The following is a 20588-nucleotide window of genomic DNA, read 5'->3' on the forward strand; positions in this document are numbered from 1 at the left end:
GTTCTCATGATTAGTCTAAAGTTATGGATTTTGGGGAAGAATACTACAGAGGGGATGTGGCCTTATTGCATCATGTCAGGGAGCATAACGTCAACATGACTTCTTATTTCTTGTAAACCTAGTCACTTGGTGCAGGTGCTGTCTGCCAGGTTTCTCCACTATTTTTCCCTTTCTATACTTTGTGATAAGAGTCATTAAGCCCGGCCCACACTCACGGGGACTTTAAAAGTAGAGGAAAGTCATTGAAGGGATTTAAGCAGAGAGTAATGTTTCGAATGTCTGTTTTGGAAGGAACACGAGATATGGTGGCATTTGCAGTGGGACTGGACATAAACTGCTGGATGTTGAGTGACCAGCAGCCTGACTCAGCTGGAGCTGGTTCTTTATGGGACGTGAAGGATGAGAGAAGGTGGAGTCAAGGATGGCCATGAAGTTTCTAACTTGGACAGTTGGGTGGCTGGGGTCTTTCACTGACTCTAAACCAAGGTTGTGAGTGCCCCTAGGAGGTTGCATGCCTCCCCTGCCCCCGCCCCCTCTCCCCCCCAGAGAGAAGCCACTTTCTGTTTCTTGGTCTTGCTTGACTCGGATCCGGTCCCTGCCTGTTACTGGGGCCGGAAAATGCCTTATCAACACACACATTAGAAGAAGTTTGGGATTACCCAGGAGGGTCAGAATCCCAAGTAAGAGAGGGGACAGCTGTCGAGGAACTGAAAAGAAAGATGGAAGAAAATGTCATCCGTAAATCCTTTAATCCTCTTTCCATTTAAGGACCCAGTTATGAGCGTTTGACTCAGTGGTTTCAAACAAGTAACTTTATTTACCTTTTCGTGTTCCGCCAACCGGCCTCCCCCTCGGCCTCGCCTGTTTCGTGTTCCTTTCTGAGGCGTGTTAGGGGAGGGGGTGGACTGCTACCTTCCCGCCCTCACCTCCGCCGGCGGGCCCCCCGCCCAGGTTTCTTTTCTCCTCGGCGCCTACGGGCGGGGGCGGGAGGAGCGGTAGGAGTTGGGGCGGGGGGCGCGGGCCCTGGCGCGTGGCGCGCCCAGCTCCCTTGCGGAGGCTTGTAGATCAGGTGGAAGATGAAGGCGTTGCAGTACCTGAGGGGGGGCGTGGCGCCGTCAGGGGCGGGGCCAAGAGGCCGGGATTTTCCCAAGGGGCGGAGTTTGTGGGCTCCGAGTTTCAGGGGGTGGGGCTAAACTTAGGGCTCTGCCAGCCCGAGCGTAACCTGGCTTTTTTTTGCAGAGGGGTTGGGTGGGGGGAGGCTGGGAAACGAGGAGTTGGAGAGATTTTTGTGAGCTGCATCTAAAGAGGGGTGTGTGGGCGTTGTCGAGACCCTCCAGTGGGGGTGGTGGGAGTGCGGGCGGCGAAAGCAGGGTGTAGGGCTGGGCCAGGAGGGTCCCAGGACCGCAGAGACGAGGGTAGAGGTGGGCCTTTCAGGATGCGCGGCCAGAGAGTAAGAAGGCCTTACCAGGGCATACAGTTGTCCGCCGCTCTGAGGCGAAAGGGGGAGCGGAAAGGGTTGGGCTGTGGAGGGCTGGTGCCCCCTCCCGTGGCCACCGCCATGGTCTGGTCGTCCATCGCACAGCCGTACTCGCTGCTCTCGGTGAAGAAGGCCGGCACTCGGAGGGACTGGGGTGGGGGCGGGGCCTCAGACACTCTCAGAAAGGCTTCCAACCCCACGTACCTCCCGAGGACCCAGACGGACCGGGATGGGGAGAGGCACGAGGCAGGCACAGAGGGGGTAGGAGGACCCGCTGGCGCACCCCAGGTCTGTAGAGCAGATGATGGGGAAGAAGAGACTTTCAGAAAAGGAGGAGGGACCGGGCAGGAGGTGAGAGAAGGTCCCTTTTGTCCCATCCCCCACCTGTAACCGGGGCAGCGAGCTCAGCCAAGTGTCCTTTAGACCAAAGCCAGAGTTAAATCCTGCGGAGGGAAGGAGAGCAGGGAGAAGCTGGCTCCCATGGCCTCCTCCCACCTCCCCCATGCTCCTACCCCAGGCGCTTACCGATAACCAAGTCAGGCTTGGGCCCCTGGAGCAGGTGGTAGGGCCGTGCAGACACCTTGATCTGCAGGCCCCTGCGGCCCCCCTTCTCCTTAGTCCCAGAGCTGAGCCGTGCTGATACCCCGGAACCAGGACGGGCAGACACTTCGAGGTCATCCTGGGGAGTTTGGAGTGGGGTGGAGAAGCCGGTGGAAGTTACGGTACTGGAAGATGCATCAGGTAAGACAGGGGGCAGGAGGCAGGGATCGGAAAGGCAGAGCCCAGCCAGGAGGACAGCAGGAGGGTTAGGGCTAAAGAGCAGGGCCCCCCTCAGCCCTCACCCTCTGCAGGGTAAAATGCTGCTGGTCACTCTCAGGGGGCAGGCTGTCACCCACAAACTGCAGCTCCAGGGCCACGTGGGGGAGCAAGACCAAGAGCTCCTGAAGGGCAAAGAGGACAGATCTGGGTCCCACCCTGTGTCCACCTCCACACCCAAATGCCCAGCCCTCAGGCCTGGAGGGACTTACCCAAAACACCATGATGAGGTCGAACTCTTTCCCAGCCTCCACCACATGGATTTTCAGTGACTGTTTGTTCTGGATGTTGAGCTCAGGGACTGGGTGATAAGCTAGCCATTTAAGAATACGGTCTCCTCCTCCCCTCCCACCCCCCTGGCCCCCCTGCTCCACGCACTCCTCCCCCCGCCTCCGCCCTCCTTACAGGACTGGGGCACCAGATGGGTGATGACGTAGTACACAGTCAGCGGGTAGGTGAGAAGCACAGCCATGGGGGAGTCCAAGCTGAGGCCCCGCCATGTGTAGTAATCCTGCCACGAGCCTGGGGAGAGTGGGTTACCGGGGACCTTGCCCCAGGCCTGGACCCCCACCTCTCCTGTCTAATAGCCCCTTTTCTCAGCCACCGAGACTGCTGGCCCTCCAGGCCCCGTCCCTACCCCTAGCTCCCTCAGGGCTCCTCCAGCTCACCAAAGAGGCCCCTGGGTGGATCTGGGGGCACAGGAGGCATCAGAGCAGGCCCATGCCCCTGAAGAAGCTGGTAGGGATCTCCTGAGAGGATGAAAGAAGAGGAGCCTGGTGTCAGGGAGGTCCCCACCTGGCCTCTTCCTTCTTCCAAAGGAGCTGTGTTCCCTGAGAGAGGGCCTGGAGCTGCAGCAGGAGGAATGGGGAGCTGCCTAGGGATGGGGCTTCTGGATGGGCTGGGCAGGGGTGACTTTTCTGAGGGTTGGGGAGGGCATGAAATGCCCTGGTGGTGGTGGTGAGGTTTGCTGTGTATGTGGAGGGGTTATCTAGGATCCGGACAACTCTTTGCTCTCCCGTCCTTCCCTCTAGTCTGAGGGACTTATGCCTGGAGAGAGGCCCCACGCACCATTGAGAAGAACACTGAGGGATGGCGTGCTGCCCCTTGGGTGCCCGGGGGTGCCAGAGCCTGGAATCAGCATGCTGAGCTGGGTCCAGTAGCCACGAGTGAGGCCTCGTGAGGCCAGGAAGGCCTCCTTGTTAAAGGTTTCACTGGTCACCTCTGGAGAAGGATGAGGGGAGGGGTTGAGGGCCTGGTGGCCAGGATTCCAGACTTTGGCTCTCCTCAGTCTCTCCCCAGGACCCTGAGTCTGAGTCTGGTTCTAGTCAGACAGAGAACTATTAACATTTCTGAGTGTCTACAGCGTAGCCCACAGAACCCATATAACAATTTCATGGGTTTTAACATTTGTTAGTCTGCCCACTTCACAGGTGAGGAAATAGCTCTAAGAAGTAAAGCGATTTATTTCAGGTCACCAGTTAGTGGTGAAGCTGAGAAGCAAGTATTTGAATCCCTACTCCCGAATCCCATAAGTTCTCTCAGGGACCAGGGCACTCAGTCCTCAGCTCCAGAGATGCTGTGTCCAGCCCCAGGGGTCTAGCTCCCAGCCCCAAATACCCAGCACCCAGCTGTTATTCCAGGGATCTAGATTCCAGCCCCAGGCACTTAGCCTTCAAGCCCAGGACCCTGTTCCCAGGCACCTGGGGCCCCAGTTCCAAAGACCGGGTCCCACTTTCCCCCACCCATCCTGACCTCCTGAGGGTACCTGCGGTGTAGGTAAAAGGCAGAGTTGCCAGTTCTCCGGCCCGCTCCATGAAGGCTGCAAGCCTTGGGCACCAAAATCGGTGGCTCACATCATCTGGGCATCGCTTCCAATCAGCCCGGAGACAAGCCTCTCCGCAGTACAAGACAGCGCCACACTGGGGGCTGGGGTCACAGGGGTGGGGGGGGTGGGCACTCAGTGTTAGTGTATGTAGGTCCCCTGTCTGCTGTCCATCTGTCCTGCGGCTGCCCATACGCACTCTGTTTGTACTCTCTCTGCCTATAACAGCTTTTTTGTGTGTGTCATCTTCTTGTTTCCCTGTCCCTCACTCTGTCTGTCTGCAGGGCCCCCCACCAGCCTGCTTCCTCTCTGTTTGCCTGACTGTTGGGGTCTTCCTTCCGCTCGCTCCATCTCTGCAGGCTGCTCACCAGGGGGTTAGCTTCACTTCAAAGCTATGCCTGTGACAAACATGGCAGGTTCGAGCCCGAAGGGAGGCAAAGGTGAAGCCGGGCCGGGGACCCCATGTCCGCATCGGGGTCTTGGCTAGCTTCACTCTCAGCCTTGGGACCAGATTCTCCAGCTCCCTGAATGGGGGTGGAGACGGCATCAGGCTGGGGGGCTCAGGAGCCCAGGGCCCCAGGCTTCCCCACCCTCTACCAGGTTTCTGTACCGATGCAGCTGGGCGTCTCCCACAGTAAGCTTTCGGGGCTTTCGGGGGTCTCCAGAGCCCATGGGGCAGGCCATGCTGTGGCAGAGGAGAGCATAGGCCCGAGGAGCCAGGTTCTGTGTCCCTGAGCCCCTGCCTGCACTCCCCTGCCCTCCATCCATCAGCAGGTCAATGCCCAAGATGGTGCCATGTTCATCCGTCACCAGTAGGATGCAGGAAAGGTGCAGGGGGGCCGCCTCTGGGGAAAAAGGGAAAAGTCGGGGGCGGGGGGGCAAAGACTGTCAGGGTCAGGGATACCAAATCAAATGCCCACGGGGACTAGGAGACTGAGCGAAGGGGACTAGGTAGAGAGGGCATGCCTCATCGGAAGGGGACTGCGGCTACACAGAACCAGCATTTGCTGCCAGGTGGAAATGTGGGCCTGCTGTGGGAACTTTACATTTTTCTTGAGAAGGGGTAACTCCAGACTTCTGGAATTTTTTTCTTTTAATGTTTAAATGTTGGCTCAAATTTAAAAAACAAAGAACATTGTGGATCAATGAAGACACCTTTTTAGGCCAGATTGGCCTGAGGGCCACCCATCTGTGACTCCTAACTGGATTCTGAGGGGCAGAGGAGGGCTTTGAAGGGGAGTATGCCTGGGCGGGGGCAGGGCAGGGCCAGCCCTGGGTTCTTACCACTTCTCTGTCCCTTCCTCCTCTCAGGCCCTGGTTCGTCCTCCGCCCTGTCCTCTTGGCAGCCAACCTCGCGACCTCCTGCCTCCTGCTCGGTCTCCTCTGCCTCCCCTGGGGGGTTTGCTTCCTGTGGGGAGCCCTTGCTGGTAGGGGCTGGCTCCCCATCCTCCTCTGTTTCTACTTTCTCCGTGCCTGCATCCTCCTCCTCTCCATTCTCTCCTTCTTCCTCTTCCTCCTCCTCGTCCCCTTCCTCCAGGCTGACAAAGCTGACATAGGGGCTTAGGTCCCGCAGGTGGAGTGGGGGCTCGTCTCCCAGGAGCCGGGCAGCCCCCAGGCCTGGTGCAGGGCCTGGCTCTGCCCCTTGCCCCAGGCTGATGCCCACGCTACGGTTGGGCAGGACGTGGAGCACCCAAAGGGCGCGGTCCTGGGGCAGCCTCCTGATCTGAGCCTCCAGCTCCCGCCAGCAGCCCTCAAGGCGGGTCCCCACGGCCCCGCGCTCCGCCACGAACTTGCGGAACCAGCCAAAGAGGAGGGCAGCGAAATCCAGGAACTCATCCCGGTATCCAGACACAAACTCCATGTCTTCAGGGGCACAAGGCCTGGGCCCAGACTGAGCAGAGGGAGGGATATATGGTGAGAGAGAGGTACTCGGGAGAGTTTGGGGCTGGGTCATAAAATGGGGGAGAGTGTGGGTCTGAGGGTCACTTAGGGTGGAATCTATGGATGAGTGTTAGGAGCGAGAAAGGAGTTTTCAGGGCTGAGGATGGGAATTCAGGGTGAGAATGGGGTCCAGACTTGAAAGTGGGTGATTAGGGTTAAGGATGGGTAGTCGGGAGGGAGGTGGTCTTTGGGGCTCAAAATTTGAGGCTCAAACCCTCAAAGGTAGGGTCTGAGTTGAGGATAGAAGTGGGAGAGCGCTAATCCTATGGGCAAGGGTTTGGTGAGGAGGGAAGTTTTGGATCCGTCTGTGGGGTGTGGGAGGAGGGGGACAGGAGCTAGGGCATCTCTTCGGCTTGAAAAGGTTTGGCGGTGAGCCCCGGTACACCTGGCCCCTCCCGTCCGGTCCGCTACTCCGGTACCTGCAGCCGCCACCACTTTTCGAAGGTAAATACCTCGGGGTGGGGCGTGACGTCAGGCTGCCCGAGCCCCGCGCCGGCTCCTCGGGTTGCCACGCCCCCCGTGTCTTGCGCGGCGCAGAGGCGCTCAGGACAGTGTCTGCGCTGCTGGGCGCGCGGACTCATCCGCCGCGGTCACTCCAGCCATGTGACTGGATCCCCGTGCGCCGGACCCGAGCCCGAAAAGTGAAAGCCTCTCGAAGGAGGAGGTCCAGCCGACTGACCTGCGGAGGGCGGGCGGGCGGAGCTGGCATCCCCGGGCCGAACCGGATCAGCCTAGTGGGCAGTGCCCGCCCGCCGCGCCTGGCCCTGCAGCCTGGACTTTCTTCCGCTTTCTTTCGCCTTCTTCAAACATTCCTGGCTGCCCCCTCGACGGGGCTCTGGGCTGGGTGCGGGGGCGCGGGCGGAGGAGCTCCGCCTCCCGGAGTTTCCCCGCCGCCCCAGGCCGGCGATCACGCGGTTAAAACGGTACTGACCGCACTTATCAGTTCGAGACGGTGAGGGCGCCCAGAGGGAGGCTCCGCCGCCTCGCGCCCCGCCTCGGTGCCGACGGCCGCCGTCTCCCGCACAGTCTCGGCCGTAGCGGGAGAAGGAAGCGAAAGCCATTGAGAAACCGGCTGGACGTCAGACTCCGGAGCACGTCTGGGAGTCAGACAGGGCGAGGCGGGCCCGAGATGATGCTGGGCTGGGAACTCCGGTTCCTCTTGCTCCTACTCTTTCTAGCGTGCCACACTCCTCCAGGTTCGTCAGGGACCCGGCTGGTGCCCAGATCCCCGAATCCGGGGAAGGGGGTGGGGGACACAAGGGCCGCGGGGTTGAGTTGAATAAGTGGGGAGCCAGGGTCCCCACGGCAGCCGGGGCAGGGGGAGGGCCAGCTGCCTGGGGTTGGGGACGGGCTGGGGAACACCAGGGTCCAGGTGTGATTATGGACGTGTTTGGGGAGTGTAATGTGTGAGTTGAGCCCGGGGGGTGGGAGGGGCTCAGATCCCCGGGTCTAGGGGAGAGGCTGCAGTGGGGCTGTGGGTTGGAGGCTAAATTTACCGCTGTGTGAGCCCCTGAACCGGGGAACCTGTGCCGACCACCTCGGTCCCGCTCAGGCGATGGCAATGAAGGTAGCATCGCTGGAAGTTGTCCCTGTGATAGAAGAATTTCTTCCCACTCCCCTCCTAACATGGGACATCTCCGAAAATACCTGAAAGTCTATCAACGTTGCTCTAACTACGTCAGGTAATCTCACCCACCCCTGGGAGCGCAGAGCCTCCTGGAGCCTCCAGGACCCTCTCTGGTCAGACTTGAGCTCCTTCTGGGAGGACCCCTAGTCCCCTCTATAGTCCCCATAACATTAGGTTATGTTTGCCCTAATTCTCCACACCTTAGTTTCCCTGTCCCGCCTGGAATTTCCCAGTCCCAGCAGAAACTGCTGAATCTTGGCAGTGACCTCACTTCTTTGGAACGAGGAAAGAGCTGGGAAAGGGGGGGAGGGAAGGGGATCGGAGATTGGAGACACAGCTGATACCACGTCCGTCCTTACAGGTTCCAGCTACCCTTGGGAAGTGTGTGTGGAGGCAGCAGTGACCGGTGGGTCCAGGAACTGATGCGCTGCTTTGATCGTGAAGGTGAGCGCTTTCTCCCTCCTCCCCAGGCTCTGTCTCCAGGGCTCGGCCGCCTCCACCTTACACTTTTCTTTGCCTCAGCCCTTTCCCCTTTGACACCTCACATTCCTATTCTGTGTACTTTCACTTAAGTCCCTGTTTACCAGAAATCACTCACCATCACTTCCAGGATTTTTGCCAATTTATCCTATCACCTGTGCATTTACTTAATGTGTTCCTTGAAATCAAGGCACTATTTTTATTTTCCAGTAATTTATTATGGAAATTTAAAGACATAAATAAAAGTTGAAAGATTTGTACAGTGAACATCCATATACCCACCACCTAGATTCTATAATATTTGATTTTTATATGTGTACATAATAAAGCAAATATATTTTATATTTTACAATATCGAGTTTACAGCATTTTAACTATATTTGCTTTATTGCACACCCATCTGTCTATCCATCCCTCTATTCCTCATCAACCTGCCTAATATTTTTTGGTGCACTTCCAAGTAAGTTGCAGGGTTGACTATACTTTATCCCCAGACATTTCATCATGTGTATTATTAAGGAGGGTTTTATATTTTATTGTTCCTTTTTTTTTCTTTTGAGGTAAAATTTACAAACAATGAAACGAATAAATCTTAAGTGTACACAGCCACTTCTGAAAAACTTAATGGCAACTAGTCCTAAGCAGGAACATCTGTGAAGTCACAAATTTGATATGCTGGTTGTATTTTTCTCCTAAAATAAATACATAACCATTAAGACACAAAGTGTTCTTCCAGGTCCCAGCTAAAGTTGTCTTCTGTAGCACTGGTGGTACCCCTACTGCCCTTTGGCTACGTAGACCTACCTTATTCATTTACTCTTCCTGGCTACTCTGGCCTTTAGTACTAAAATTATCCCTGCTTTACAGCTGAAAGAAATGAATCTCAGAGAGGTTAAGAGACAAGGGGCAAGGTCACAGCTACTTTGTAGCAGAGCCCGGGTTCCAACCCAGGTCTCCTGACTTCCCAGTTCAGAATGCATGCTCGCCCCAGTGGCTCTACGTTGTGGTTTGCTCACTTCCATCTCCCCATGTTTTCCCTCTGCCCCTGCCTTTCTTTCCTGGCATTTACCTGTTCCCTTGATGTTCTCCTTGACCCACTCACTACCCTTCCCTCTATCTAGTTCTTCACCTTATCCCCTCATAGCCCTGATTCCTCACTTCTTGCTTCTTCAGAATGTGGACGTGCTCACGCCAGGAGTGTGGCCCGCGAGGGACATGTACCTCCCCGCAGCACCCAGGTTCCTGAGCCCACAGAAAAGACACCTTCAGCCACGGGCACCCCTGCACAGAAGTACCTGCCATCCACCCTGCAGCCTTCCCAGCAGCCCACCCCTCCAGAAAGAGCACCTTCGTTGGACAAAAACCTCATCCACCCCAATGAGACTACCACTTACACTTCGGGCCACCGTCTGGGGGCAAGGCCTGGGACCATGGGGAACCAGAAGCAGCTGGGAGAAAATGTGGGTCCTGCAGCTGGGACATCAGCCATGGTGCCGGTGCTGTCCCTCTTGGGCATCGTTTTCCTCCTCACTGGAGCCCTGCTCTACATGCTGTGCAAGAAGAGGAGGGAGCAGTCACTGCAGTGTCCTCCAGGTAAACTGGGCTTCTGAACCCCTCCTCCAGGGATCCAGAGCCTCCTTGGCAGGGATCCTGCCCACAGCAGCTCTCAGGCTGGCAAATGTGGAGGCTGCCTGCACCATGGACAACAGGCGATGAGGGAAGAGTCAGCCAGACTACAGAATGGGGAGGGAGGGAAGCCACCATAGGCCGAGGGACCAGTGCATGGCCTTCAAAGCCAGGCAGTGCTTGAGCAACATCAAGACTGCAGCTAGAGCAGACGAGTGGGACATGAAGCGATGGAGGAAGGTAGGAGCTATTCGTTCAATTCACACATCTTTATTGAGCACCTACTATGTACCTGATCTATAGTCAATGTTTTGGAGTCTGATTCCCCAGTTCAAGCTATCACCCCTTGCCCCCCACTCCCCCACCCAACTTCCCTTTATCTCAGAGCTCATCTCTCAATTTCTTTATCTTTTCCAGATTTGCACCTTCATTATGTGCGTGTGGCAGCAGACGCCAATGCTTCAAGAATGGAAGCTTGTGAGGGCAGATTATGATTTATTCAGTATCAAATGCGGTTAATATACTAGAGCAATCCCTGGCACATGGTAGGCACTCTCTACATATTTGTCAATGTTTAATACACAACTAACCAGCCACTGCCCTCTCTTAAACCTTCCCTCCGTTTGTTTTTTTTTTTCTATGCTGTAATGTAAAATCACCTCTTATACTAGATATCTTGTACAAATTCTATATGTGGATTTTTTTAACTACTAAAACTTATTTTTATAATTATTGACTCTTCTTTCTGCAGACATTGGTCTCATGCCCTTGCCCCCTTACCATGATTCCTGGCTTCAGCTTCTCTGCTGATGGCCACCTGACACCTTCCCCCTCGGCGCATCCCCCAATCCCTGCCAACCTCCTTGTCCCAAGTCCCTTGTGTCTTGTCCTTGTCTCTTCACACCACAGCAGTGTTCCTCCCCAACTTCAGCCCTCTCCCGCTTTCCCACCCCCCCTCCTCAGCAGCTGCCATACAGCCTGGTTTTACTTCCTCAACTCCTTACATCACCCATATATGCCCCAATGAGAGTCTGAGCTCCTTGTTTTTAGTGTTATTGTTTTTATTATCAAAACCCTTAGTTCTCATTTTATCTTTTCCAGTGAACAAAAATGTGTCTGCATCGGTCCAAGTCTGCCAGAAGCCTGGGGCAGGGACCTGAGGAAGTGGGTTGGGCGTCTTTAGTCTCTGTCTCCTGTTCTGAGCTTGTCAGCGCTCGGCGAAGTGCATGGCAGGAGGAGCCAGGGCACAGCCATGCATGGGCTTGGTCTTTAAGGTTCTCCATTCCCACCTTTTGTGCCTTTGTCCTCATGGCTTCTGACCAGCAGGGCATGTACGGGGCAGCCCATGCTCTCCAGGTTCTGTCCTGGGGTGTAGGTGGAGCTCTCCTTCCAAGCTTTTCACCTGCTTGGCCTAGTTTTCCAGCATCTGCTCACAGGTTCGAGCCACCTCACTGAGCTTGAGACGAGCATAGTCCACTCGCTTCAGGGCCATCTGACAGTCCTTCCTCGAAGAGTAGCTGGAGCCCTCATGGGGCTGCCCTGTGGCCACCTACAGGACATTTAGATTGATCAAAGAAGCACCTCTCCCCTTTCCCATCTCCCCAGCCAGGCATCAGGTCTCTTGCCTCATTTCTTCCCTGCGTCTGAATTTGCTATGCCACGTGGTTAGCTGGATTACCTAGGGCATATCACTGAATTTCTGTTAACCTCATCTGTAAAGTGGGGATGACAGTAACTAACTACTTCCTAGAGTTGTTATAGGATTAGATAATGCAGAGTGTCTGGCACACTGTAAAAGTTTAGTAAAGGGTAGTTGCTGTTATAATGACCTCAGAACCCTTTCAATCCTGTTCCTTTCCTCAGGAGGTAGCCATCTGGGGCTCCATACCCTTGAGGTCAGGTCAAGTTTCTAAGAGCATATCCTGTGGCTTTCGTATTGTTCACACACCCTCTCCCAGGACTTCCCCATCCAGTGGCTCATGTGATGCAACTCAGTGACATAGGAAACCTACCCTGGAAGGGAGGGGTCCTGCCAGGGTCAACAGGCCTGCTGGGTAGGGCTGGTCTTGCTTGGCTCCCGAGACCAAAGCTCTGCCCGGGACTCCTGAAGGCTAAGGCTAAGGCAGAGAGCTGGGGTGGGCGTGTTGCATGGTCCAAAACACACACACACACACACACACACACGCGCGCGTAGGACGTTCCAACACACACACACACACACATACCCACCTGAGTGAGATAGCGGATCTGAGCCGACAGCTCCGCCTCCACGTGCTGCACCGACGCGGTGAAGGCCGCTGCCTGTCGGTCTAGGAGTCGCTCATTGGTTTTTTCCTTGGAAAGTTCCAAGATCACTGTACCTGCCGGGGTGGAGAGTGGGCGGGGCTATCCGGAGACTGCCAGTATAGCCGCGCCCCAGAGCCAGCCCCACCCACCCCTGCAACCACTTAGGATCCCTCCCAACCCCACTCCCAGTCACCGGTCGGCGCATGTGCGCACGGTCGGTCTAGCTCTCGCTCTCGCTGCCGCTCCTCCTCTGGTCGTCGTATCCCGAACCTGCATTCTGAAGAATGGCTCCAATTTCCCGTTCGATGTCTTCCAGGGCGCGTAGTCGCTCGTTCGCCAAGCTGTAGGTAGCCATCGCTACTCCTGGATTCTCTCCTTTTGCGAAATGCTGCGGAAAAGTGCCCGGAAATGGCTGTCCGTTTGCGCCCGCGCAGAGCGCGCCCCTTTGCTAACACTACAGTTCCCGGGATGCTCAGCGCGGTCTCGCCGTTCTCGGTTCACCTGGTGAACTACAACTCCCAGGGTCTCCTGCGCATGCCCAGGTCTGCGCCACCACCGCGTGACCACCTGTGGTAAGAGGCAGTATCGAAATATTCACGCCCTTCAAACCTGTTCACCTTCACGACACTGTCTTGTGGTCTGTGCTTAATTTCTTCTACAAGAATTTAGTGAGCATCTGCTGGGTGCTAGGTGATGATGGTGGGAGCTCTGGGTGTTTACAGACTGGACAGCCATGGACCCTGTGTTTGCCTATCCCACTCCGCCACCTATCGGAGCCTGGGGAAAGCTGGACTTGGTGAGTGTGACCTTATTCGCCCTAGCGATTCCCCCTAAACGGGAGCCCTGAAACACGGACTGTCAGTATATTCTGAGAAGCTGGCTCCTATCAGCCTTTTCCCTCTCTGATCGCCTGTTAATGTGGTTGGCTCTGGGGATACAAAGGTGAGTGAGGTGGACTCTCACGTGATAGAGGGATAAATGTTTCGTTAGGGATACGCCCAGGGTGTGTCTCTGGGAACACAGAGAAAGGATTCTGGGAGGAAATGCTGCGTGAACTGAATCTGAAGGGTTAACCAGGTGGATGAGAGCTTGGAGTGGAAAAGGGAAAGGCACAGGCAAGCGCATGGTGGTGTGAGGGGGCTGACACATTGGAAGTCCAGCAAGGGGTTCAGTTTGACTGGAGTGAACGCAGTGTGGTGGTGGATAGGTGTGACTGGGGAGACTGGAGTGGGGAGCCAGATCAGGAAATGGCTTGCAAGCTAAGGAATTTGGACTTTATTTTGAAAGCATTTGGGAGCCTTTGAAGGATTTTCAAGTGTGTTCTGACCAGCTGTACCTTTTAGGAAAGATCAATCTTGACAGTTTATGGAAGATTGAGAATGAAGCCAGTTTGCACAGGGTTAGCAAACGAGTGGAGACTTTCAGTTAAACTTGAGGGATCTAGCGTTTAACTTCACTCCTTTACTAAGTCCTAGGAAGATAGCAATAAGGGGATTTTAGAAAGGAGTCAAGGAGAAAGAGGAGTTAATAGCAAAACTTTAAATAGAAACTGCAAGACAGAAGCGTATGTGGTAACTGATTTAGCAGTGAAGTGTTAATTAAGCCAGCAGTGAAGAAAGTTAGAAGCAACTTTTTTTTTAAATTTAATTTTATTTTTTATTGAAATATAGTTGATTGGCTTAGAAGCAAGTTGATTTACCCTTAAATCAGTGGCATCACAGTACAGCTGGGCTGTAGGTAGTACTAAAATTAGGGGGATTATTTGAAATAGTTAGACCCCCCCCTATCGCCTCCTTTATATCCTCATATATCTTGGCAGCTGCTTACCCCCAACTCATCAGATTGCTGGAGGTTTCTTGGTTGGAGATGGAAACCAGAGAGTCTTTGGCATGGAGGGCACCAGGGCATGACTGTATTTAAAACAGAGATTGAGTGAAAGTTTATTTACTGAGTGGTGGTTTCTAGAACTCTGGCAACCAGGCTTTTACCTTCCAGGTCAGAGACTGGAAGACTCTCATCTGGGGAATTTGACTATTCAGAGGAAAGATCTAAGGGTATTAACATCAGGGATTCTCCAACAAAGCAGTTAGCCGGATCACGCCATAGTGAAACCCACAGTTGATAAGTCCCAACTGTGTCCGCAGATCTTCTAGTCAGCTTCTTAGCATGTCACCCTTAAAATGAGCAGACATAAGACAAAAGATTTCTAGATGTTTGCAGAAACTTTCTAACATGGAAGGCAGAGACCAAAATAAACAGAAAAAAAAAACCCCAAACAAACAAACCAAAAAAACCCCAACTTCGATGACATAGAGTAAAACTTAAGGAAAAAAAAATATTGACGTGCTTGGGTCAGAGATACTATAATAAAGGATTGAATCCAAGAAAACACACTTGAAAAATAAAACCATGAGGGAAGGAATGAAAAATTGAGCAAAAGGGTTGAAAGAGAAATTGAAGCAGTCTCCCAGCAAGTAAAGCAAAAGAAAGGAGATGGCATATAGGAAAGACGACGTGAGAAAATTAGAGAATCAGTCCAGCGGGCTTAAATTCTCTGAGAACAGGGAAAACAAAGGGAAGAAAGGACTTGTGTTTCTAGATGAAAAGGGCCCATTAAGTGCCCAGCATCAAGGCACATCATGAAATATCAGAACACTAGTCTCACAGAAAAGGGTCTTGCAGAAGCTTCCAGAGAGAAAATAGACCACATGCTAAGGATCAGCAATCAGAATGGCCTTGATCCTCTGAATACTAACACTCCACACCAGTGGGGCAGCGCCTTCAACGTTTTGGGGGAAAGTGATTTCCAATGTGGAGTTCTGTACTCCAGCTGTAGTAGGGCGAAGGCTAAAAATGCAGTGGCTCAACCAAATAGAACTTAACTTTTTCTCAGAAAACAGTTTGTTGTGGGTAGTTCAGTGTGCTCCACAAATCAGACCGAGACCGAGGCTAGCAAGCAGTGCAGCTCTGCCATCCTTTAGGCTCTTATGTTCAAAAGTATGGTCTTCAGGCCGCAGCATTGGCATTACCTAGATGCTTTTTAGAAATGCAGGATCTCAGGCCCCACCACAGACCCACTGCATCAGTGTCTGTGTTTGAAGATCCCAGGGGATCTGTATACACAGTATACTTTGAGAAATGCTGCTTTTCTCTTCCAGGTGATCTGTATGCACAGTAAACTTTGAGAAACGGTGCTTTGCTCTGGGACATTGGTGTGTGCAATGTCAAAATTGGGTTGCTGCCCTCTGTGGGTTGCAGCTGGCAGGAAGGCAGAAGAGAAAATATGGAGGAGGCACACCTGTCTCAGAGGTCTGGCTAGGGAGTGGCACATATAATTTCTACTCACATTCCTTTGAAGAAAACTCAGTCATGTGGTCCTACCAGCTCCGGGGTTCTGGGAAATCCAGTCCTTACCTAGGTGGCTAGCTATTGTTCTAGCACCATGGCAGAATAGGTTTTAGGGGATATCTAGACTCTCACAACAGCCCAACTATCAATAACGAAGATAGAATAAGGACATTTTGATATGTACAAGGTCTCAAGTTTCTCTTCCAAGTACCCTTCTCAGGAGGTGACTAGAGTTAGACCCAAGTCAGAAGGCTCCTGGAGAGAGATTTTTCAAGGAGATGGAAGAGATAACATCTGTTTTGTTTTGAATGAATTGAGAGGATACATAGATTTTTGGAGGAAAGTATAGAGCAGAATTAGTGATAAATCAGAGAATAAGCAAATTTTAAAAATGATAGTTATTCAGGGAAAACAGTTGTGCAAGAAGAGAAAGGTAATCATAATAGACCACATGACGCAGCTATGGATAACATTTGCAATAAATCCTGGATGTTGATCTGACCCCGATTGATAGAAATCCCTTGGGAGAGCTTCCCATGTTGGGGCAGGGGGGCGAAAGGGCTCTCAGGCTTCACCTTACATGGCAGGAAGCCTGTAGACAATGCTTAAAACAAAAATCAAGAAGTAGCAAAACAAGCATGTTGTTTAGAGATGGAGGTAAATGCCAAAAGAAACATCGAACGGAGGTGAAAGTAATTGCCTCTGAGGAGAAGGAAATTGCAGGGGGAAGGAGTTTACTTTTTCTTGTAATAGCCCTTGTAGTCGTATCTGACTCCTTCAACTATGTGGATATACAACTTTGGAAATAAAAATTAAACATGAAAAGCGAGAGAGGAGATAGACTTTACTGTGAAAGAGCCCTGAGTGTGGAGGAGTGTTTTCTTTGGCTTCCTTCCTTTATCCCTCCCTTTTCCCTCCTTCCCTCCCTGCCTTCCTTCCTCTCTCCCTTTCTTTAACGGAAGAGACTTGCACGGGTTTATTTACCATGGAGGAAGAACCAGTAGAGAGAGGCAGAGTTTGAAGAGATGGGGGCGGTTTGATGAATCAAGGTCTCAGAGGAGGTGGGAGGGGGAGCGATCTGAGCACAGGTGGAGGGATTAGCTTCGACCTGGAGGCGGCATCTTAACCTTGGTTGTGTAGGAGAAATGGTGTCGATGTCGGTGCTTGTCGGTAGGAGGTGGGAATTAAAATCATTCATCCCTCAGAGCCTAATCTCTGTGAAGAGCGGGAGAAGTCACTCTGAATGTGAGGAAGGTTTAGAAAATTAATGAGTTGGATGGGAGCAGGAGTAGGAGGTGACCAGGGTCGTGGAGGGGGACAGGGGGTTATCAGGTGTTGAGGGCCCAGCTGAGGTTAAAGGCCATAGGTTTGTAGTGGCCCAAATCCATACCCAGCGCCGAGCATGGTGTTGGCACCTAGGATGCGTTAAAAATATTTGTTGGATGAATGAGTAAATGTGGTTGTGTGATTTTTCTCTGACAGTGCCTCAGCAGCCCCGTGTTGGAGGGGACAAGGGCGGGGTGGTGGTTAGAGCCAAGAGTGGGGTTTGAGAGCAGGTTTTGTGAAAGGAGGAACAGTTGAGGGTGCTGATGAGATAGTGGTTGATGTGATGATCCTGAAGTTTAGCCTGGAAAGAAAAGGAAGTGTTAAATTGCGAGAAAACAGAAGGGCCACGAGCTTTGTGACAAAAAACCAAGAAGTCATTAAAAAAAAGTGATTATAATTGACTACATATTAAATATAAAAATTATGAATTATTAAAAATACCAGAAGCAAAATACTTTGAAACTAGAAGTGATGGTTACACACATTGTGCATGAACTAAGTGCCACCCAATTTTACACTTTAAAATGGTTAACTTGGGACTTTCCTGGTGGCACAGTACTTAAGAATCCGCCTGCCAATGCAGGGGACACGGGTTTGATCCCTGGTCCGGGAAGATTCCACGTGCCGTGGAGCGACTAAGCACGTGCGCCACAACTACGGAGCCTGCACTCTAGAGCCCATAAGCCACAACTACTGAGCCCGCGTGCTGTAACTACTGAGCCCATGTGCCACAACTACTGAAGCCCGTGCACCTAGAGCCCGTGCTCCGCAACAAGAGAAGCCACCATGAGAAGCCCACGCACCGCAATGAAGAGTAGCCCCCACTCGCTGCAACTAGAGAAAGCCCGCACATAGCAACGAAGACCCAACGCAGCAAAAATAAATAAATAAAATAAATAAAATGGTTAACTTTATGTTATATGAATTTTACCTCAGTAAAAAGAAAAGAAGAAAAAGCTAGGAACAAATTCAGAAGACAAAGTGGGAAAAATATGAGCAAAATAAATGACAAAGGGTTATTGCTTTACTATATAAAGAGTTCTCAGGGTACTTTAAGAAAAACAACATCAACCCAGTAAATCAGGTTCATCCTCACTCATGATCAAAGAGATGCAAATTAAAACTAGGGTGATACCATATGTCATCTGCTTGATTGGCCGTAATCAAAAAGGCGCTCACCCTTTTTTTATCTCATTTTTTAAAAAAGTTTTTATTGAAGTATAGTCGATTTATAATGTTGTGTTTTAGGTGTACAGTAAAGTGATTCAGTTATATGTATACTTTTTAATATATACATATACTTTTTTACATATATACTTTTTTTTTTTTTTTTGGCCACACTGTGTGGGATCTTAGTTCCCCAACCAGGGATCAAACCCGTGCCCCCTGCAGTGGAAGCGTGGAGTCTTAACCACTGGACCACCAGGGAAGTCCTTGTATACTTTTATATTTATATGTTGGGTTGGCCAAAAAGGTCGTTCGGGTTTTTCCGTAAGATGTTACATAAGATGTTCTGTAACATCTTGCGGAAAAACCCGAACGACCTCCGTAACATCTTACAGAAAAACCCGAATGACCCTTTTGGCCAACCGGATACTTTTATATATATATACTTTCTCAGATTCTTTTCCATTATAGGTTATTACAAGATGTTGAGTGTAGTTCCCTGTGCTACACATTAGGTCCTGTTGGTTATCTATTTTATATACAGTAGTGATGCTTACCCTCTTTGACCCACCAATTCTACTTTTTTTTTTTGACCACGTGGTGGCTCGTGGGATCTTAGTTCCCTGACCAGGGATTGAACCCGGGCCGTTGGCAGTGAAAACAGGGAGTCCTAACCACTGCCAGGGAATTCCCCCACCAATTCTACTTTTAAGAGTTTGTCCTACAGATGCACTTTGCATGTGCAAAAAGACATATCTTCAAGGATAATTATTGTAATACTGTTTGAATTAGCAAGAATGGACATCCTTCATGTCCATTGATAGAAAATTGGTACAAGTAAATGACATCTAGGCAACTCTTTTTTTTTAATATATTTATTTTATTTATTTATTTTTGGCTGCGTTGAGTCTTCGTTGCTGCGTGCAGGCTTTCTCTAGTTGCGGCAAGTGGGGGCTACTCTTCGTTGCGGTGCGCGGGCTTCTCATTTGTGGTGGCTTCTCTTGTTGCAGAGCACGGGCTCTAGGTGCATGGGCTTCAGTAGTTGTGGCACGCGGGCTCAGTAGTTGTGGCTCGCAAGCTCTAGAGCGCAGGCTCAGTAGTTGTGGCTCACGGGCTCTAGAGCACAGGCTCAGTAGCTGTGGCACATGGGCTTAGCTGCTCCGCGGCATGTGGGATCTTCCCGGACCAGGGTTCGAACCCGTGACCCCTGCATTGGCAGGTGGATTCTTAACCACTGTGCCACCAGGGAAGCCCCTAGGCAACTCTTTAAAAGAATGAGGTAGATCTATGTGGATTGCTAAAGGAATGTTCTCCTAGCTGCATTATTAAGGGAAAAAAGCAAGGTGTAGAAGAGTGTGCATAGTATGCTACTATCTATATTTAAAATAAGGGGGAAATATGTTCATATGTGTATGACTGTGTCTGAAGAATGTCTTTGGAAGAGTAATCAAGGAACTGCTGATAGTGATCGCCTCTGGGAATGAGAAACGGGAGGCTGGGGATCAGGGGCAGGAGGGACCCTTCTGTTCACTCTTTACTGTTTGGATTTTTTTTTTTTTAAGCCGTGTGCTTGTTTTACTTAAAAACATTAAAAACGTGAAAAGCTAAAAGAAAAAAGGCATTGTTTCTCAAAGCATGTGCTAATTCAAAATCCCGATTCATGGATTCTTCCTGGGATCGACTGAATCAGAACTGGGGAAGGTAGAAGCCTGGGACTCTGTGTCTTTATCACGTACCCCAGAGGATTCTGATTCACCTGAAAAAGTTTGAGATCCATGGGCCAAGAGCTCAGAGGTCAAGGAGCGGGTTCGTAGTTGTCAGAGGGATGATGACGGCCCCTCCACATGAAGAAGACCAGGGCGTGCAGGGTGGGCTGCTACTGTGGAGAGGTAAGCAAGGTCATTGGCATTTTGGCAGCACTTAAAGCCTGTGGGTAAATCATGATTTAATTAGATGTCATGAGCCATAACATAGACTAAAGGCCTGTATGAGCGGCTCCATTTGCCTCACCAGCCTCATCTGGAACTACTTTGCCACTGGCTGTCTCTGTCCCAGTCCCTCTGGCCTCTTTCAGTCTCTGAAATGTTGTGTGTTCCCTCCTGCCTTCACACGTGGTGTTACTTTTGCCTGGGATACTGGAACTCCTCCTCATCTTCCAGTACTCTGCTCAAAGGTCACTACCTCCAGTGAAATCTTCTTCCAGCCCTAGCCTAGATCAGAACTCCCTAGCTCCAGGGAAATCTTCTTCCAGCCCTAGCCTAGGTCAGAACTCCCTAGCTCCTGCATTTCTCCTTTGGAGCAGATACCGCAATGATTTAATGTTTGCTTCGGTCACTGCCAACCCTATACTATGCCTGGCACATAATAGTGGTTTAAATCAAGATTGTTCATGGAATGAATGAATGAGCCATAAGAGAAAAAGGAGAAGGCTTGGGCTACAGGAGTGGGAGTGGGTGGTGGGGTGAGGGATGTCAGTGGAGTACTGCTAACTCCCTCCAGCCCAGCCTGGGGCTTCAGCCAAGCCTCTGGGAGTCCCTGATGGACGTCAGAGGAGCAGCAGTAGGACGTAGCTTCTTGGACTTGTCCACAGCGGCACGACTCTCTGTGGCTGCCCAAAGCCTCGGTGTCTGTGTTACAGTGTAAGGACCAGGCTCCACAGAGATGTGTGTTGT

At 51.7% G+C, this 20588-nt stretch overlaps 4 protein-coding genes and 1 long non-coding RNA gene across 6 annotated transcripts in view; 3 read left to right on the forward strand and 2 right to left on the reverse strand.

Moving 5' to 3' along the window:
- Positions 1-601: 601 nt before the first annotated feature.
- Positions 602-6422, reverse strand: ZMYND15 (zinc finger MYND-type containing 15). Its single transcript, XM_036837681.1, has 14 exons — positions 5400-6422; positions 4726-4960; positions 4484-4639; positions 4059-4219; positions 3362-3514; positions 2962-3042; positions 2699-2815; positions 2506-2594; positions 2320-2418; positions 2003-2156; positions 1862-1920; positions 1466-1626; positions 822-1094; positions 602-707 (listed from the first exon to the last, which is right to left on the reverse strand). The coding sequence occupies exons 1-13, from the start codon at positions 6067-6069 to the stop codon at positions 923-925; spliced, it is 2307 nt and encodes a 768-aa protein (XP_036693576.1). The 5' UTR covers positions 6070-6422; the 3' UTR covers positions 602-707; positions 822-922.
- On the forward strand, positions 1740-5510 carry LOC118887112. Its single transcript, XR_005017890.1, has 3 exons — positions 1740-1828; positions 2096-2218; positions 5427-5510. It is a non-coding gene; the product is annotated as an uncharacterized LOC118887112 (long non-coding RNA).
- On the forward strand, positions 6418-10518 carry CXCL16 (C-X-C motif chemokine ligand 16). The gene is made up of 6 exons (XM_036837684.1): positions 6418-6500; positions 7095-7252; positions 7609-7738; positions 8045-8127; positions 9337-9756; positions 10207-10518. Exons 2-6 carry the CDS (start codon positions 7186-7188, stop codon positions 10281-10283), a joined length of 777 nt encoding a protein of 258 aa, XP_036693579.1. The 5' UTR covers positions 6418-6500; positions 7095-7185; the 3' UTR covers positions 10284-10518.
- Positions 10519-10838: 320 nt separating this feature from the next.
- Positions 10839-12520, reverse strand: MED11 (mediator complex subunit 11). Its single transcript, XM_036837686.1, has 3 exons — positions 12346-12520; positions 12019-12149; positions 10839-11338 (listed from the first exon to the last, which is right to left on the reverse strand). Exons 1-3 carry the CDS (start codon positions 12428-12430, stop codon positions 11201-11203), a joined length of 354 nt encoding a protein of 117 aa, XP_036693581.1. The 5' UTR covers positions 12431-12520; the 3' UTR covers positions 10839-11200.
- A 5-nt stretch (positions 12521-12525) lies between these two features.
- The window catches only part of PELP1 (proline, glutamate and leucine rich protein 1), a 45381-nt gene continuing 37318 nt past the window's right edge, over positions 12526-20588 (forward strand). The window contains exon 1 of one of the 2 annotated variants that reach the window (XM_036837679.1): positions 12526-12647. Coding sequence is in view for 1 of the 2 variants with exons in the window: in XM_036837678.1 (XP_036693573.1) it covers positions 12809-12871 (63 nt within the window). In the remaining variant the exon portion in view is untranslated. The other variant, XM_036837678.1, reaches the window with a different exon arrangement.

The sequence above is a fragment of the Balaenoptera musculus genome, chromosome 20 (genome assembly GCF_009873245.2).
Source record: "Balaenoptera musculus isolate JJ_BM4_2016_0621 chromosome 20, mBalMus1.pri.v3, whole genome shotgun sequence".
Lineage (NCBI taxonomy): Eukaryota > Metazoa > Chordata > Mammalia > Artiodactyla > Balaenopteridae > Balaenoptera > Balaenoptera musculus.

Coding starts and splice junctions, on each gene's coding strand:
- ZMYND15 (XM_036837681.1), bottom strand. CDS start 6,069: ATGACCCAGCCCCAAACTCTCCCGAGTACCTCTCTCTCACCATATATC. Junction 3,043..3,361: donor CCTCAGTGTTCTTCTCAATG/GTGCGTGGGGCC, acceptor TCATCCTCTCAG/GAGATCCCTACCAGCTTCTT. Junction 1,921..2,002: donor CAAGCCTGACTTGGTTATCG/GTAAGCGCCTGG, acceptor TTCCCTCCGCAG/GATTTAACTCTGGCTTTGGT.
- CXCL16 (XM_036837684.1), top strand. CDS start 7,186: ATGATGCTGGGCTGGGAACTCCGGTTCCTCTTGCTCCTACTCTTTCTA. Junction 7,253..7,608: donor AGCGTGCCACACTCCTCCAG/GTTCGTCAGGGA, acceptor GGTCCCGCTCAG/GCGATGGCAATGAAGGTAGC. Junction 7,739..8,044: donor CGTTGCTCTAACTACGTCAG/GTAATCTCACCC, acceptor CCGTCCTTACAG/GTTCCAGCTACCCTTGGGAA.
- MED11 (XM_036837686.1), bottom strand. CDS start 12,430: ATGGCTACCTACAGCTTGGCGAACGAGCGACTACGCGCCCTGGAAGAC. Junction 12,150..12,345: donor AGCCATTCTTCAGAATGCAG/GTTCGGGATACG, acceptor CCACCCCGGCAG/GTACAGTGATCTTGGAACTT. Junction 11,339..12,018: donor AGATCCGCTATCTCACTCAG/GTGGGTATGTGT, acceptor AATGTCCTGTAG/GTGGCCACAGGGCAGCCCCA.